At 37.3% G+C, this 18984-nt stretch overlaps 2 protein-coding genes across 3 annotated transcripts in view; one reads left to right on the top strand and one right to left on the bottom strand.

Annotated features, from left to right (window-relative positions):
- The window catches only part of LOC126175816 (luciferin sulfotransferase-like), a 175057-nt gene extending 161183 nt beyond the window's left edge, over positions 1-13874 (top strand). For both annotated transcript variants that reach the window (XM_049922807.1, XM_049922806.1), the window contains exons 5-6: positions 4867-4961; positions 12646-13874. In XM_049922807.1, the coding sequence (XP_049778764.1) occupies positions 4867-4961; positions 12646-12939 (389 nt within the window). In that variant the 3' untranslated portion in view covers positions 12940-13874. The remainder of the gene's footprint in view (positions 1-4866; positions 4962-12645) is intronic.
- Positions 13875-14105: 231 nt separating this feature from the next.
- The window catches only part of LOC126175817 (luciferin sulfotransferase), an 87294-nt gene continuing 82415 nt past the window's right edge, over positions 14106-18984 (bottom strand). The window contains exons 6-7 of the mRNA XM_049922808.1: positions 14753-14847; positions 14106-14666 (exon numbers count right to left, since the gene is read on the bottom strand). Coding sequence (XP_049778765.1) covers positions 14367-14666; positions 14753-14847 — 395 coding nt within the window. The 3' untranslated portion in view covers positions 14106-14366. The remainder of the gene's footprint in view (positions 14667-14752; positions 14848-18984) is intronic.

The following is an 18984-nucleotide window of genomic DNA, read 5'->3' as shown; positions in this document are numbered from 1 at the left end:
GGTGACAGTTTACGTTTTGAATCTGGAGGGTTATTATTCTCAACAAAAATAAATCTACAGGAAAACTTCTGAATTATTACTTAAAGTAGATATATAGACTTTGTGACAGTGGTAAACATACACATTCTATTTTTGATTAAATTTTAAAAGGAACATAAAATTGGACTGCATTTCGTTGGTAGCCCTAGTTTTCAGTCCATGAATACAACAAATAATGTTTCACTTGGCAGATAAAGACTTTTTTGGGCGCTTCATGAGAAAATGTTGAGCAAGATTAAATGTAATACCTTCTTTATATGTGACAGGCTTCTCTGTTTATCTTTCCTTTCTCCCCTTCGACCATACTCTATTTAAATTAGCTCAGACGTTGTAAGAGCGTAAAACGTTGCGTGCACGTTACTGCATAGTTCGGCCATCTGTCGGTAAAATTATGAAGTGTTACTAAGCTTTATTGTACGAGCGAGGCGAAGCGAGCGTAGCCGCGGCTGAGCGGCGAACTGGGCAACTTCGCCAGGCTTCCGTACTTCAAGAATGAACTACTTCATTTGAACGCTTCACGGCAAAGAGTGAAATGAATGAAGCAGTTCACGGGAATGAACGAGTTCGACCCATCTCTAATGGGGATACCAACAGTGTCTCCTCAAAGACAGTTCAGCGAACGTTATGGGCCTCTGCAGCAGGTGCCTGGTTCGTGCGTCCATGCTGACTGCTGTTCGTTGGCGACGAAGGCTGCAATTAGCTCTCCAGTACCACAGTTGGAAGTCCACTGATTGGCATCAGGTGGCCATTTCAGATGACAAATGCCCGTTGGCGTGTACTGCGCGAGACGTCTGAAAGCAACACTCGTCGGAAGGGTCCTGCGAATATTACGGCAGGCGAACTACTCGCTGTTGAGAAATGTCGTTACACGTATTGCCAAATGCATTGAGGTTGACGGACATCAATTTGAACATTATTGCATTAATGTGGTATTTACAGGTAATCACGCTGTAACAGCATGCGTTCTCAGAAATGGTAAGTTTACGAAGGTACAATTATCACATTGGAACAACCGAAATAAAATGTTCAAACGTACCTACGTTCTGTATTTTAATTTAAAAAACCTACCTGTTACGAACAGTTCGTCTAAAATTGTGAGCCATATGTTTGTGACTATTACAGCACCATCTATCACAAAGCGAAAAAAGTGGTCCAACTAAAACATTCATATTTCTTTACGTACTACACGAACATGTAATAAAAAATGGGGTTTCCTATTTAAAAAAAACGCAGTTGATATCCGTTTGACCTATGGCAGCGCCATCTAGCGGGCCAACCATAGCGCCATCTGGTTCCCCCCTTCAAGCTAGACCAGTTTCGTTCTTTGTAATTTTTCGTTTGACGCTTATTTCGTGAGATATTTGGCCCGGTCACTATCAATGGACCACCCTGTATAGGCTTACAGTGCTTTACACTGCGCAACACAATCAGAGTCACTTTTCCCGTAATTGTCTCCCATTGGGAGACGGAAGTTCGAAATTTGGTCCAATGGTGCGTACAACCTTCCTCTGTAATGTCGCAAAAGCGTGCCGCCCTCTGTTGTCACACACTGACTCGGCGACGATTCAATCAGCAAGGTGTCGACACAAGCGAAAAAGGCCAGAGTTCAGGAGTTCATGTGAGGTGTAAGGTGGGCCGATAGCGTCACATTGCCATCGAATTTCATCACAATTCCGCCCAACGCCACCAAAGACGTGTCACACGATAAGAAGGTCGACACACCCCTTCCTACCCACATGTCACACCTCTTATTGAGTCCTCTGCCGTAGAGATCAGAACCGAGATGCCAAGCCTCGAAATCAAGCGGTTTTCTTATGTGTGCCGAGGAAACCATTTTGTACAGCGCCGCTGCCTTAGGGGATAGTATAAAGAGCGTCTGTGGAACCACCCTTTCCCCAGGGCATTGATTCCCACAGATTTCGGGGTCGAAAACGACAGTTCGCAGTGTGATGAGCAACAAGACGAAGTTCTTGTCAATCTCTGACACTGCTGACACCCCCGGACGATCCATCCGTTCTCTAAGGACATCGTAGGCCAGCAACCCCATTGCACGTGATCGTTCCACTTTGGAGTGCAGTGCAACCGCAGTTTTTGCTCTTGTGACGGGGTGGAACCACTAAGGACCGTTCAAAATAACTCAACGAAATTCGAACGCCATCCGAAGCAGCTAGTGATTTTTCAGTCCCCCAGTTTTGCGCCCTCCTGTGACGTTATCACAGTGGGGTTGACACCTGCTTGAATAAAACGGCCACGAGTGCCCCTAAGACTCACCATTTAGGCATGACCCTCAGTGCCATCTGCATTGGGTGCTTCAGAAATGTATCTGTACAGAGACTTCGACATTCAGTCAACTGAGTGACAATCCGCTGCTACTGTAGCGCCTACTTGTTCGTTTCCTGAACGTAAGAGGTGCTGAAGGGATGTCTGCCATCAGGCGTTAGATAAGACGCAATGGAACTGAGTGGGGGTGGGGGAAGGGGTTGTTTTAGAGGGATCCTTTACCGTTTCATCTGCGTATGTGTCAATATTGCAACAACCCCCCCCCCCCCTCCCTCTCCAGCCCACCATAATCATGAAACAAATGGGTGTGAAACAGTATGGCAGGATGGCTGAAAAGAATAAACACCCTTTGCTGCTTTAAATCCTGTTCAAATTGTGTCGAATGGTTTTGAATGGTCCCTAGTTGTTCTACCCTGCCTACCAAAGCAACAATTGTGGTTGTGCAACCCTCCAAAGAGGTAGACAACACCCTCCTAAATTCCAGTATACCTCTAACAGGTAATACCTGTATATTTCGTTTTCCGTTCAGGATCATATTTGCAACAACTACTTGAAATATATTGTATTTGTAATATGTGTGGCTGTTTAGTACTTTATTTGTTCTGAGAGACGGGAAGTAAAAAAAAGTAAAAAATTTATCTGGATAGTAGGTAAAAGTACCAGAATCAAAACAGAAACATGAAATCAAACAGTTCAGTCACCAGGAAACGACCCAGTGTATTTCCACTTTGAGAAACCCTGCCCAGTTCATTTCTTCGACTATTGCCCACGCTACCAAACATCATAATCTGAATTGGTTAGCAAATAATAACACCTGCCCAGGGTGACTCACAACACCGTATCTTTTGAAAGTTACACCCACAGAAGTCCATGCCATAAAAAAGAAAATGTACCTGCTATTTCTCAGTAACTCTCAACATTTGAAACAGAACTTTGTTAACAACTATGAATCAAAATTTTGCCATATACTCTCCAAGATTATTTACTGCCAACTTCTTGCATTCACGAGTTCTCAGAAACTATCAAAATTCATTAACCCTTCAGTTGAATTAATTAATTAATTACCCACTGACTGCCAAGTCTACATAGTCGTGCTTCCTATCTGGGTCCCTCTTACTACATGTTACCGATCATAGGCCACTTAAGTAAACTCGATAAAATGCTTTGAATATTGCGACACTGTAATAACCTCACCTCAGAGCAAAACTTGATTGACCATGAGAAATGCAGCATCTGCTAAATGCCAGTAAAACAGCCAGAATATCTCACCCTGTGCAATGGTAACAATAATTCGTTGATATCCCATTGTTCATTTAAAAGATAGTTAAAGAAACGCTCTAACTATCATACTCTCACATGTTGTATTTAGTGTATGTGCAGCCCTGTCCAAATTATAAATCTGACTAAGTAATCTATAATTGCTTAGATCTGAAACTTTGAGTGAATGCAGAAGAATTTTGTGCAGATTGGTTATACAACATCTGTATGTAAATTGCATGGCTCATAACTGCACAAACATCATGGTAGGGGTGAAGACTATGGTAGCGGTGGAGGTTCCATTGCGAGTGACCACTGTGTGATAGGGGAAACGCATTTCAGCAGCCTCAGCCAACTCAAGAAGTAGAAATTCTAACCCATTGCTAGAAAGCCTGCAAGTGAGTCTGTTAGGAAGTTATGCCAGTACGACCAATAATTCGATAAGTCCATACTTTCTGACTTCAAGTACCAAATAAGGAAATGAGCACATGAACAACTGAGGCAGCCCTTCTGATAGACACAGAGCATAGCTCAGCAGGTAAAAGCAAACTAATGTGATAGCTCCTTAGTAACAAAGGGATGGACTCACCTAGCAGCAAGAATGTGAATGCAGTTCTGGGCAAGTCGCCAGTTATTTTGTGCAAGCTGTAACTAATGGGACCTGACACATAAACATAGAAACATTATAATATGATTCAGATTTGTAGACTAATATTTTCATCACTTTTCTAATGACACTGATACTATATTCTGGAAAATGTAAGTAAACTATTTCTCGGTCAAATTGAAAGTGACATTTCACCAAATTCCACACCAATTTTCTCAGTGTTAGATTTCATCTCTCTCTTCAAATGTTATTATTAATTTTATTATTATTTTTGTTTATTAAATAGAAAGATGTGATGTAGCTAAAAAATTGTTTCCACTTATTTCATATGAAACTTAGTCTTCCTCAGAGCTGTCAACTGAATGGGATATATGTGTTTTGATTTAGTCTCTTATTACACAAACGGTGTTGTAAATGCTTTTGCATTCTGAAAATGTTAGGATTAGCCTGCATACCAAGCAAATGTCTAGGGTCATTATACTGTAATACACCACAATTAGCAAGACTACCTCACCTACATCTCAGCAATTAATATTATTTGCTCAATTTTAGCCAAATTCACGCGCTGAAGAGTACTAATTTGTCTAAGTGTGTAAAACAGTATGCTGTCTTGCTTATAATTGTTCTTAGTTTCTCAATGGAGACACTATCCTTTTTAAAAAAAAAATGTTTCTCTTGTTTAGTCTGTTTCTCACCATTCTGGTCTCACATCCTGAGCTTCTGGGATCGAAGAAATGAGCCAAACATCTTGTTCTTGAAATATGAGGATATGAAAAAGGTAAATGTCCATATGTTATGTAGTTATGTATGTCAGTATTAACTTATCATGTCTGCTGTTAGAACTGACACTGGCAATGCAGTGAGGTATAACTAACATATATAGTAGTTACTGCATGAAATTATGAAACTGGCAAAGCAGCTTTAAAAAAACCCTCCTTCTTCTGATTTTTCTCATCATGAGTGTCATTTGGATGGTAGACCTGTACCCTTGCATTTCAATCAGATAGTGTGCATTTATGTTCAAGACGTCCTAAGATGACAGTGAAAATCTTTCTAGTAGCCAGGAATTTTCATGTTCACATGAAAATATTTCAGCAGGTAACAAATACCAAAGAAAAGAAACACACAAATTTGTATCAGATATTTTATTTCTACCAGTATTTTTATATTATTTATTATGTCCTTTTCTGATAAAAGTCAAAAACTAAATTTGCGATTTGTAACCTATAATGAGATTTATTTATTAGTTTACACCTGTCATATTTTTCAAATTGTAAACCAGCTATGTGGGAATAATCCTGAAGCTATGCACCAATTTGTAAATGACCTTCATTGAAGGAAGAAGTGTCAAAAACTGAACTGGAATTGATGCCAAGAACTGTAAATGAGTTTTTAGGAGACAAAAGAAGTGGCTGTATGTTAGCATCATCTTATGATGATGATTTACTAAAACTGTAGAACAAAAAGTAAACAACAGTAGAAGCAAAGCACTATGCCTTATGTCATTTTGGTTGTCTATAATTGGGAACACTGGTGTTTACGACAACTTTTCAAGCTTTGAAAAAAATTGGTAGTTAATTGATTTATTTAGTTTGTCTTGAAGTATCAGCGTTTTCAGTTCTTCAGCAGTCACCAGCTAACTACTGCATATATTTTCGTATATTTATGCTATTTGAATAAAAGCTTTTATAATTATGATATAATCCAAAAGTACAAGATGTCTGTGTGCTATCTGTCATAGTATTTCTGTAGGCAACAGTACTATTGAACATGTGCAGTATAGTTCAATGAGCAGAATAATTTTAGCTATATCCATATGCTTCTGTATAGCTTCTAGACAAAATTGTTATTGAGACTCTTTCTTTCCTTTATAGTTGCTTCAGATATAGGATAACTGTCCCGCAAAATGATGACACTGACCTATAAACTTACATTAAAATATCTACGAGTTCTGCAAGAATGGTTGAAGAATCAAAAATTAGCTTCCACACATTATGCTTTAAGGCTCTACTTCCACCTGCCCCCCCCCCCCCCCCCTCCGTCAAATTAAACACAAAGCATTTTGTACAACTACTCTAAAGTACTGAACCTCCCCTTCATAACTGCTCTTCAACAATCGTCTTCCATTTGTTGTACTAGTATTACAAATACTGCTCACTTATCAGTGCAAAGAAACTGACACTCTGTATTCCAACAATAATCACACATTTTCTGTTCACTGACAGCCACAGTGGAAATTAAACTAGAGGAATTATGAAAATGGCAAACTGAATTGTGGAAGGAGTTTCTGAAATCCAAAAACTCTTCCTCGCTTTTCGCTGTGCTATTGCTACTAGATCAGCAAAAAGTGGATGTGACCACACAATGCATGAGCATTGCCGTAATGTCAGATGACTTGGACCGAGTGAGGTTAGCACACTGGACTCACATTCGAAAGGACGACAGTTCAAACCTGCATCCGGCCATCCTGATTTAAGTTTTCCATGATTTCCCTAAATCACTTCAGGCAAATGCTGGGATGGTTCCTGTGAAAGGGCATGACCGATTTCCTTTCATAGCCTTTCCTAATTCAAGCTTGTGCTCCATCTCTAATGACCACATTGACGATGGGATGTTAAACAGTAATATCCTCGGATGGCTTGCAGTATAGTGTGATTTTTAATTGATCATAGATCAAGGGAAAATAATTTGGCTTAGAATGTAACAGCAAAAGACAGATAAATTGAAAGATCAGACAAAAATCAAATAAATACAAAATATTGTTGTAACAGAGACAGGGAAAGATGCCTCAAATGATATAACTATTTCTTTTGAAGACAGTAGGTGCACCAAGAAAAACATTTCATGTGGAGCAAACATTTTTAATTACCATTTTATAAAACTATAAATGAAAACTGGTCCAGTAAGTTCAGAAGTAAATGCAAAACACCACACTAAAGAAAAAAAGAAATGAAAATTTATTGAAATGAAAATTCCTCACACATCCACTTGGAGAATCAGGAAAATCATCATGTCCCTCAAAAATGGAAGTTTCTAGGAACTGATAATATCTGGCGAAGAGAATGATAATATCTAGCTTTACAACATGTTGTTCAGTTCAATTAAAGAGGAGTTGACATTTATACAAAGGGACGTCAGAGAAGTCAAATGGAGAAATATAGGTAGAACAAAAGTTACTGTAAAGAAACCTTGTGTAACACAATAAATACTTAAACTGATTAAAGAAGGAAATACATAAATGTCCAGGAAAAGACATGGATACAACAATGTGAGACACTAGGCATGAAATAAATAGGTAGTGCAGGGAAACCTAGGCAAAATGCTGAAGGAAAAACTTGAAGAAATCAAGAAACGGTTGGTCATTGGAGGGACTGATTCAGCATACACAAAGGTCAATACAACCTTGAGTGAAATTAAAACTGAGGGTGTCGACATGAAAAATTCAAGATGAATTCCACTGTTAAACACGGAAGAGATAGAGGGTAGGTGGAAAGAGTATTTCAGAAGCATCTGTGAGGGGGAGAGGAACTGTATGATGGCAGTACAGAGGAAGAAAAGGAGTTGGTATGGAACACTGAGATCCAGAATTAGAGTCAGAGTTTAACAGAGTTTTGGAAGACATTGGATCAAATAAGGTGGAAGGTATTGACAGCATTCCTTCAGAATATCTATTAATCATTGGTAGAAGTGGCAACCAAGTGACTATTCAACTTGGTTTGTAGAGTCTCTGACACTGGAGACATATCACCAGACTTTCAAAAAAATGGCATCCACACAATACCGAAAGTACCAAGTCAGATAAGTGTGAGAAGTATCACATAAAAAATTTAACAGATTTAACAGCTAGTGCTCCTAAGCTGGTAACAAGAATAATATACAGAATACCTGAAAAAGAAATTGAGGATGATCAGTTTGCCCTTTATAGGATTTTTTGACCCCCCCCAAAAAAACATTCAGCAATGAAAAATGGTGCAAGATGTTCAAAATTCCCAGTAAAATAGGTGTATCTTATAGAGAAATATGTGTAATATACAATATGTACAACAACCACAAGGGAAAAATAAGACTGTAATACCAAGAACAAAGTGCTTGGTTTAGTGAGGTTGTAAGACAGGAATGTAGTATTTAGTCATTATCTTAATTCATACATCAAAGAAGCAATAACAAAAACAAAAGAAAGAGTGAAGAATGGAATTAAAATTCATGGTGAAAGGGTATGAATGCTAAAAATCACTGATGTAATTCCTGTCTATAGTGAAAATGAGGGATAGTTGCAGGGCTTCTTAAATGGAATGACGATCCAATGAGCATACACTAAGGATTGAGAGTAGAGTGAAAAAAGGCAAAAGCAATGAAGAGTAGCAGTGATCACATGATGTATGAAGCAAATATGGTATGAAAAGCAGACTATCACTTGCAAAGTGGGCATTCATAGCCAGAAGACATCACTAATATCAAACATCGGACTTAATTTGAGGTGGTAATTTCTGAGAATGTAGAGCACAGTATTTTATGCAAGTGAATCACAGACTGTGAGAAAAACAAGTCATTTGAAATGTGATGCTGTAGGAGGATGTTGAGAATTAGATGGACTCATAACATAAGAAATGAGGTGGTTCTCGACAAAATGGTGCAAGAGGAACACATGGAAAACATTGGCAAAAAGAACAGGGGACAGGGTGGTAGGACACATGTTCGGTTATCAAAGTATAACTTCCATGATACTTGAGGGAGCTGTAATGGGTAAAAACTGTAGGGGACGAGAGATTTGAGTGTATCCAACAAATAATCAAGCATGGTGGGTGCAAGTGCAGTGTATCATTCTTTGCCATATGTTTAATAAATACATCAGTATGTAAATGTATTTTCCAGTGCTGATTCAAATGGACAATTGGTATGCCTCTCTATAGAAAAAGGTGACCCCACATATGACAGTAACTACTGATCAGCCTCACTCCTTTCATCGTTCTCCATAATTTTTAAGAAGCTAATGTACTCAAGGATTGTCACACATCTATGTATTATCATGATAGTTAATCACAATATGGATTTCAAGACAGACACTCTACTGAGGCAACCATTTACCCTCTAAATGAGTCCATAATAAAATTTTAAATCATAAAATATCACCAGCTAGAATCTCCTGCAACTTATAAAAGTCATTTGATTGTGTCAGTCATAATACTCTGTTACATAACATAATATTGCAGTGCCTGCATTTTTAAGAAGAGTGATGCAATGTTCCTTAGACTACATGCACATTCAAAGGAACAGGCACTGCGATGACTACAGCCATTATGAAATAAGTGGAATGTATTCACTGTTGCAAATCTCAACAACCATCAGCTGTATCAGATTTTGCGTATGTGTACATGTCTGAAGGAACATTACATTATCTTTAGTAAAAACACAGGCATGGCGATAACGTATTTATCTGCTGATATCAGACTGTGACTTTCAATTAAAACATCCTGTCCTGTATGGGAATTGCATAAGGTGTGTATGAGTACAGGTTGTGATGCAGGAACAATGACATATGGAAGTTTGGCTGTGGCTGTGTATCATGCATGGATAGCTAAAGCAGTTAAGATAACCAGTCACATGAAGTGGGAAATTCAGGTTCGAGTCCTGCTCCGACACAAATTTTCTTTCCATCATTCCCTCATACAGCTGATGGTTGTTCATATTCACAACTCTCTATACCTTTCATACATTTCTGTGAATATATTTTATGTATCTGTTACATAAAATGTTTTTTGGGATACATGGTTCACCATACACCTGCTTCAGATACCATTTAAGAAACAAATTGCAGGAAGTTATACTGAGGGGTGTTGAAGTAGTATGAAAAGATAAGTACACCATATCACTTTATGTAGACAAATTAAAATGTGCATTCTACAGAGTCTGATTGTGGGTCAATTATTGTCCTTACTCTATGTTAAAGATCTACAGTTTTATTTTAATCAGAGAGCATAATCATTCAAGCAAGCAGACCATTACAATTTCTTGGGTGTGTACTTTGAATAGGTGTGTTGTGAGGGCTACCAAGAGTCATGTATCATTGAGGAGACTGTCTCTTCTGCAGGAAATACAGGACCCACTGCTACTCATCCACTTGAATGTGAGTGGCATGTCAGTGGTTGATCTAGGTTCTCAGTACTGTGGAGACAGGGACCAGAAAGAACACACTTAAAAAATGGATTAGAGGTGCTGTCTTCCACTGAAGCTGAAGTTGAGCTAGTGAGATTCTCCTCATGTTGAGAAACCTGCTGTGTCCTGTGTCAAGAAGAGGCAAACCCCAATAGGTAGGAGCCTGTTTATCACTGGCAGTTCAGACACGTGGTGAATAATGGTACCCTTTGGGAAAATGACAAGGGATCAGAAGGAACACCTGGTACACTCTGTATATGCCTGGGAGCCTCATTCAGGATGCTTAAGAGACTATTATAGCAGACATTTGGAGGACATGGTGTAACCAACTGCAGACACGTTGGATTGAGTGGTGCCTGTCATATATGCTCTGAGGTCATACTTGGATTATTCCAGAGACCAGCAGAGAATATTAAGAATACCAGCCTTGCTTGCAGAGTTTCAGTGAAGCTCACAATCCACAATTGGTAAACTTATACAAGTACCTGGGTGTAACACTTCATAGTGACATAAAATACAACACTCACATAGGCTTAGTTGTAAAACAGGTAGCATACTTTAATTTATTGGTAGAATATTAGGGAAATGCAATCAGTCTAGAAAGGAGATTGGTTACAAATCCCTTGTGTAGCCCATCCTAGAATATCACTCAAGTATATGTGACTCCTAGCACATGATACTAATGGGCTGTATTGAAAGTACATGGAGAAGGGCAGCACAAATGGTGAAAGGTGTGTCTGAACCACAGGAGAGTATCACAGAGATGTTGGAAGATCTGAACTGGCACAGACCTATTTCAAGCAAACCTACTTTCAAAGTTTAGAGAAACAGCTTTAAGTGATGACCTTAGGAATATACTGCAAACCCTTATATATAGCTCCCATTGGAACATGAAGACAAAAATTAATTACAGCATACACAGAGTCATTTAAACAGTTGTACATGAATGGAACAGGAAAAACTCGTATAACTGGTACAGTTGAATGTACCCTGTGCCATCACTTCACAGTGGTTTGTAGAGTTAAATGGATATTTGTATAGCGATTAAAACTTAAATTGAAAAAATAGAACCATGTACTATAAATGCTAAAAAATTAAGCTTCAGATTCTTTTGCCATTTGAATGATTGCCAGCCTTGGGGAATTATGAGTCAATAAGTAAACGTATTTTGCATATTTTTATTCACTGATGTCCGGACTAACTCTTCACTTATTTTTGACAAAAAAATATTTTTTGCACAAAAGAATGTAATTAGAACCATTGTGTGGGGTTGACACATATTTATCTTGCAGATACCATATCTGACTAAGCAACTTGGAGTATTATTCACAGCCTCACAGTATTCACAGATGAAATTTGCTGTCAATAGTCTTTTACAATACAAAAGTAACAGTGGTATTTCCGAATATAGTACTATAATGAGATAAGATCCAAATTTGTCTCTAGAGAAACTAACTTTGGCTAAAAAAACAAATGAAATATACAAGTGTAACAATCTTAGATAATTGCCCATGTAGATAAAATGTATCAGATTGCCAGATGATAACACCATGGGTTCTGGAAATTACAAGTGGTTCATAAATTTTAAAAAAAAGGAGAAGCATCCTTTAAGGATACCCATCCCACTAGATATCCTTGGTTCCAACGAAAGTCTATTTTTGTCCAGTCTTTTATTCAGTTGACTCTTTTCGCATCACAATGTTTGTCATGAATGTAATACGTGGAACATGGAAGTAAAGAGAGAGAGAGAGAGAGAGAGAGAAATTATCATGAAACCTATAAAGCAGTTACTTTAATAACCACAGCTCAAGTTATGTAGAAAAAAATGGAATAGTAAAAATAAAATAAGAAATGCTATGCAAAATGAGTGAAACAATAACAACAATAGTGAATACATTTTAAATAGTTTTTCTCTTTGGCTTAGGAAGTAAACAGTTGCAAAGAATAATGAACTGAAAGAATGATTTATTTCTGTTACAGTTAAAGAGTAATACGTCTCCATAAATAAAAGAAACTGACAGCATGTCAATCTTTCATAAAAGAAATTCTCGTCACATGAAGTATTACCTGTACATCATATAAACTGCTCTCCATTTTTGTTACAAACTTGGTATATCAACAATGTAATTGCCTAGTAGCAGCTGCAGTTTCTTTTATATTTCACACGTTCTGATGTGTTTATTTATTGCTACCTCAGTGTATGATGTGTATTTTGCATTTGAAAAATCACCCTGAGCTGTTTATGTTTCCAGATTCGATGTATATTGTTTACAAATATTATTTATTTTACATCCTTTTTTGATTTTCAGGACCTTCCATCTGTCATTAGAAAGACAGCAAAGTTTTTAGGAAAAGAGCTCAATGATTCACAAATTGATGTCTTAACTAATCATTTGAGTTTCCAAAATATGAAGAACAATCCATCTGTGAATTATGAAGCTGTTGTTGAGATAAATCGCACATACAATCTAATAGCAGCTGATGGAGAATTCATGCGAAGTGGTACAGTTGGAGAATGGAAAGCTAAAATGTCACCTGAGTTAATTGATAAGTTTGACAAGTGGGAAGAGGAGAATCTTAAGGACACTGGTCTTACTCTGTGAGAAGGTCTACAAGAAGTGTTACTATCTTTCATTAAAATGATGTCAGTACTCTACCGATCATTTCATGTTCATCTCTGATACATAGTCTTCCACTTGTAGAAATGGCTCTTGTACTCAGATAAGTTGTTCATATTTACCTGTTTACGAAACAGTGAAACACACAAATGTATGCAGTCCACTTACAACAGCAAAGCAGTAAAATTTACATATGTGTAAAATACCTAGTTGTAAAGTACATCCCATGACAATACAACCATTTAAGACAGTTATGAAGTTCTGAACGATTATGTTAATCAAGAAATGCAAATAAAGTTTAGTTATTGCTTTGTTTTGTAACAAAGTACTAGAATCCACCAATAATGTGTAGTTATTTTGAAATATCTTAATATTTTACAGAATGATGGGAGCTGAGAACAAATGGCATCCAGTTGAAAAAAATTCTTTATTCATATAAAACTCTGTTGTGTTACCTTGCTGATGCATTCAGCTATTAAATAAGGTTACTGTCTTTATCTTAATATCCAAGTACAAAACTATACGCTCTTCAAGAAACTAATAAGATAAGTTTAGCTCTGCATGTCTTTTAAAATGACTTCTTACAGAATTACAGATGATGTACTAATAGCCAAAGATGTTGTAAGAAGTGCCATGCTACTTAGTCAGTGGTCATCCATTGCATACCTACATTTATTTTACTGAACTGCATATGTGCGGATCTGACAAGAGTAATAACTGTATTTTTCTCACATTAACCTCATGTAACAACAAAGTCCTAAATTCTAACTTCTTTCAATTTTCTTCACTTTGAATGTATTTTATTGTTTTTGCATTTAAAACTAATACTTCAGTTCCAGTAACCTTTTTTATAATGTAACTTTTTGTACATTCTGTAAATAAATTGTGAATAAATGATACATTTGCACAATTTGTTATCCTTTCTAAAGTAAAAACTACTATAGTTAATCTAGTTCAGCCAAGGCTGATTTAAGGCCAAAGCAACACAAGCGGCCACTTTCGGTGCCACACTGAGATGGAAAGGGGGAGGGGAGTAGAGGTGAACAATTACAAAATAGGCATACTATTGTATCATAATTAGTTATGAAAAGAGAAACAGATGAAAGTATGTGATGAACAGGAGGGGAGGAAAGCAGGGGGAACGGGGGGGGGGGGGGGGAGGGGGGTTCAGCACCAAATGACATTCTGTATGGCAAAATTTTCTTGACCTGGCACTAAACTCAGCTCAGTAGGATCCACATTCCAACAAAATTTGCATCACAGAGTCCACACTAGTGCTGTGCTTTGCTTTATATGGGGCAACATTTGCAATGCACTAATTCAGTTGTTGAGCAGTAGCTGCTTGTATAACATGAAATGATGGAAATCATTTTCAGTATTTAGTTTCCAGGGAGAATGGGCACTACGTTTTTTCAGTCAAAAGTAAGACCTGTTCCCCTGATGTTTTCTTCAGTCCATGCATCAAAACGAGCAGCCATTTCTTCACTCATATGGTTTTTCCAGTCTCCAATTTCACCCTTCCGAATGAATCGGAGGTCACTCTTATTAAGAAATTCGGGACCATTTTTCCTTGCAATAATTGGCTCAAGGTTTACTGCTGGATTTTTCTTCATATTACCAAAGCTGAGGTATTCAGCCAGCTGGTTTACTTGTTCTTCTGCGAGAGTCTTACCCAAGAAAGCTGCTGCTTTACGAATAGCTCCTTTTTGATCCTGCAAAAATTAAGAGGAGAAATAATTTGAGAAACATTGAGTAGTAATTTCAGTTCAGTCAATAATTGTGTAAAAACTGAACTTACCCTTTTCATATCTTCATACTTGAGAAATAATATGTTTGGCTCATGTCTTTTCTTCCAGAATCCAAGTATGTGATTCCATACAGGGCCAACAGGAGCTGCAGTATGAATATACATATATTTTCATAGTACACAAAAAAGGAACAATAATGATTCAACATTTTACTGTGCAATGTAGCCACAAACATATTGGAATTTATGTTGTGTGATTCTGAGAACAAATATCTAAAAATCATTAATTTTTTGCGAGTGTGTCAATGGGATATAGCAGTGCATGTAAATTAAACTGATGCAGATGTAAATAACAGGGGATCTGTTCTTATGGATACAGACAGTTCTTTAAACATCAATGGAAGTGAGTATGCGAGGGATAGAGGGTGCAAATGTAAGAAAAGGAAAGCTTTTGCATAAAAGACAGAAAATTTCATTCACTCTGAGAATAAAAGTGAGTAAGTCCAAACTAAAACCTGGAATTAATTTGTGAGACCAATAAAATGATTAGTCAAAAAGAAATTATCATTTGAGAAAAGAGATACAATATTTCATTTTGATTTGAGTAGACATTAGGAGAGGAACACTCAGCAGGATATGGACTGAATACATCTGGGATATCAGTGCAGACAACATCCCAATTTAGACGGTGTAAATGTAGCCTTCATGCAATCAACAGATAATAAGCTACAGGTATTAGTCAACCAGTAAATGATTATTTTCTGAGCTAGCTTGAAGAGCCCTTCACCAATGTAATGACCGTTGTGACAATGTTTGTGTATTTTAGAGACTAGATGTAGACTTAGAAGTTGTACGAGTGTATCTAGATGATGAGGCAACAATGAAAGGATTACAATAAGGTAAGATTTGATGTAGGAAGAATGGTGGTGAGGAGATGTAATCAGAGTGCTAGCTCTGCCTCAAGAGTAAGAATAAGTTTATAGAATGAAATATTGAAAGGAAATCCACAGAACACTCTGCTAAAGATGGCTTGCCAGTTCTGGAACATGGAAAACTAACAATATTCAGTTTAAGAATGAATCTTTACTCAGCTCTGGAATCTGTGTTGTAATGAAGCTTACTGAGAGATGAAATGTAATTCACTAGTCAGGCCTCAAACCTAAGCCCTGGCCTTATGAGGGCAAAGCTCTCACCAATTCTGTTACTCAGAATTACCATTAATTTCTAGATTCTAATATGGCAGATTAGTGTATTCATTTTGGGAACACCCCATAGACTGTCTCAACAATCCTCCCACATATCCTTCTCACAAAAGTGCTGAGGCAGCGAGGTAGTTTTGAGGAATTTTACAGAGTTTGGAAAGATGGCACAGGCAGATTGAAGAAATCAGGCAGGCCAGAGGGTAAGAATATTGTACATAAAAGGTAAGTATTTTAATTTAAGTCCAGTTTGACACACACTTTATTCTATACATTTATGTATTCAGATACTTAAGTTATGACATATACTACTTTAGTTCTAGGTAGTGTCTTTGTTATAATAAAATATGAGCCTCTTGAAATACTAAAATTATTACTACCTCACATGACTAGTATGCATTATATATGTCAAGAATCCATATCTCAGAGAATTAATGTGATTAACTTAAAATTGTGTGAAATTAACATCAGATGCACAGTATTTTCATTAAAATATGGTCTACCCACAGCTACTCTAAATAAGAATGCAATACCTTTTGGTCATCACTGTCATGAGAACAGCATTCCATGTAGGTAAGAGGCAAATGGCAAGCAAACACAAAATAACTAATGACATGTAGTTTTAATTGAAGAATATTCCTTTATACAAAGTAAGTAAGACTGATTTTAACAAGACTCTGAGACTGTATGAGAAATATACATTAAGTAAAAAGAATGAATGAAGTACATGTGTTTAATTATCATAGATCTGTGTATGTAAAAGAATTTCTAGTTACATTGAACAAGTCAATAATGGTGTCATGATGCAAAAGCAATGAGTCTGCTCACATTAATAACAAATTATGTGTCATGACATATCAGTTCATGATTTCTTTGGGCCTTGAGCTATGTCCTTGAACTGACAATTTTCATCAAAATTGTGGAGTCTAATGGCTGTAAACAAGCAGTTGTTTACAAATGTGTATTTGCATACAATCAGAAAACAAGAGCTGACACAAAATTAATGAGACTTCTGCTGGAAATCTACGTACTTATCAAATATATCCACTTAGAGATAGACTCCTTGAGAGTAAACCCCATTGGAGTCTACAAACACCATCATTATTTACTTCCATTGCTCAAATCATTTTTGCACCAGATTTTTTGTGAAGTTGTGTGGGAGCTCTCCTTACAAGAAGATATCTGCAATAGGTTAATAATCTACTGCCACTGAACTGAATGTTTTTTGAGCTTGAGCTATGTTCTCATGCTGTGACACATTTCATCACAATGAGATGTACACTGACCACTACAACAAACTTAAATGAACATGACGATGTATTCTTTATTTATAACTAAAAACATTAATGAGGTATATTGTTAAGGTTTCATATATAAATAGGAACATTAATAAGGTATATCTTCAACTTATTTTTAAATGCGCATGTGTTATCTGTTTCCTGCTGCCTGCTGGAAAATTAAAATTTTAGAAAACATTGTGTAATTGGAGCAAACAGCTATCAGTATAAAATGCCAAAAATAAAATAAAAACAGTTTTGATAACATTTTCAGATTTTTATTTGTTAGCAACCAGTTTCAGCCCTTCCCTCAGACCATTTTCAGGCTTTTCCCTGCCATTATGGCTGTTGGTGGCAGCAGACAGCAAGATCCGTAGTAGTAAGGATGTTACTGCAGTGCCTGAAAATGGTCAGAGGAAACAGCTGAAACCAGCTGCTAATGAATAAAAATCTGCAAATGTGATAGCAATAGTTTTTATTTGATTTTTTGCTGGAAACTTGTTAAAATTTTTGTGCTAAGTATTGTATTTGTTTCAGAACAACGCACATTGATATGAATGTTCCTGTGAAAATTCTTCTTCCTTCTTATGCTGTAAGAGGATATTTCCCAGTTAGATTGAAATTTATAATTAAAGTTCTTTGCCAAAAAAAAAAAAGTTGTGTTAATACAGTAGAGTGTCGATTATCCGAACGTGGGTCAACCGAACGACCGCTTAACCGAACTATGTACTCGCTCCCACCTGTTACTCTCCCACCCTACCGTCCATCATCCCCCTCACTCCCAAACCAAGTTTCCCACAGTAGTCGCCGCACTGGGCCACCGCTGGCGGAACATTGCTTCTAATGGGGCCTTCACAAGGCGCTGCTGACCGGCCAAGCCACCGGTCGCTGTGTTTCAACAATCAGCACACTTCTGTCGGCTTGGCTCTGGCAGTAGAAGCAGCGGCAGTATCAGAGCTGTTCACAGCAACAGCTGCGCCAGCTTAGAGTTGAGGCGTGCCGTTCGATGCAGTTTGAAGGATTGCGCGCCCCCAAGAAGAGCTTCTCACGGTGCAAACAGTCACCTTCTGTTCTCTGTTACAACCACTTGTGTGCTGCTGCGTGAAGAAGTGAACTTGACGATACAAACTGCTTAAACGTAAACGTGTTGTCCTTTCTATAAGAGACAAGTACGAGATTATTACCGAAGTTGCCTTTGTATGTTACTGTGTAATACTAAAAGAGATGCCTGTTTTTATGAATAAATTTACCGTACAGTACTTCTTTTTGGCAAATAAACATGTACAGTTCGATTATCCGAACAAACCAGTCTTCCGAACACCCATGTCCCCCAATTACTTTGGATAATCGACGCTCTACTGTACCTAGATTCCTCAAGAGGGCTCTCCTTCACATTTGACTTTTATTAACATGTGACATTATGATCTGTCTTCTCTGTAGAATAAAGATTTCTTTCATTCTAGCTCTGCTGCTAATTTTTGAACTAACCAAAAATGAAATTGTGTCAAGAATTTTGGTATATTTATCACTACAGTCAACATGTAATCAGTTTTTCTCTTGCACATGCTACAGCCATATTAAGTACAAAACTAGACTAAATGCTCATCACCTCAACTGCAATCAGTATGTTTTTTTTTTTTTCATTCCCTGTTGTGTTTTCACAACCAGGATACTTCACTGCTTGGGTCTAATAGTGAAATAAAGAAGTCCTTATTACAACTGAGTTGGTGATAACCATGTGTGCAATTGTACTAATAGTCAAACAAAACTAATTGCAAAGCAAAATTAATCTGGTGTTGTGTACAGT

This window comes from Schistocerca cancellata, chromosome 3 (genome assembly GCF_023864275.1).
Source record: "Schistocerca cancellata isolate TAMUIC-IGC-003103 chromosome 3, iqSchCanc2.1, whole genome shotgun sequence".
Taxonomy (NCBI): domain Eukaryota; kingdom Metazoa; phylum Arthropoda; class Insecta; order Orthoptera; family Acrididae; genus Schistocerca; species Schistocerca cancellata.
This window is presented reverse-complemented; position numbering and strand designations above follow the sequence as displayed.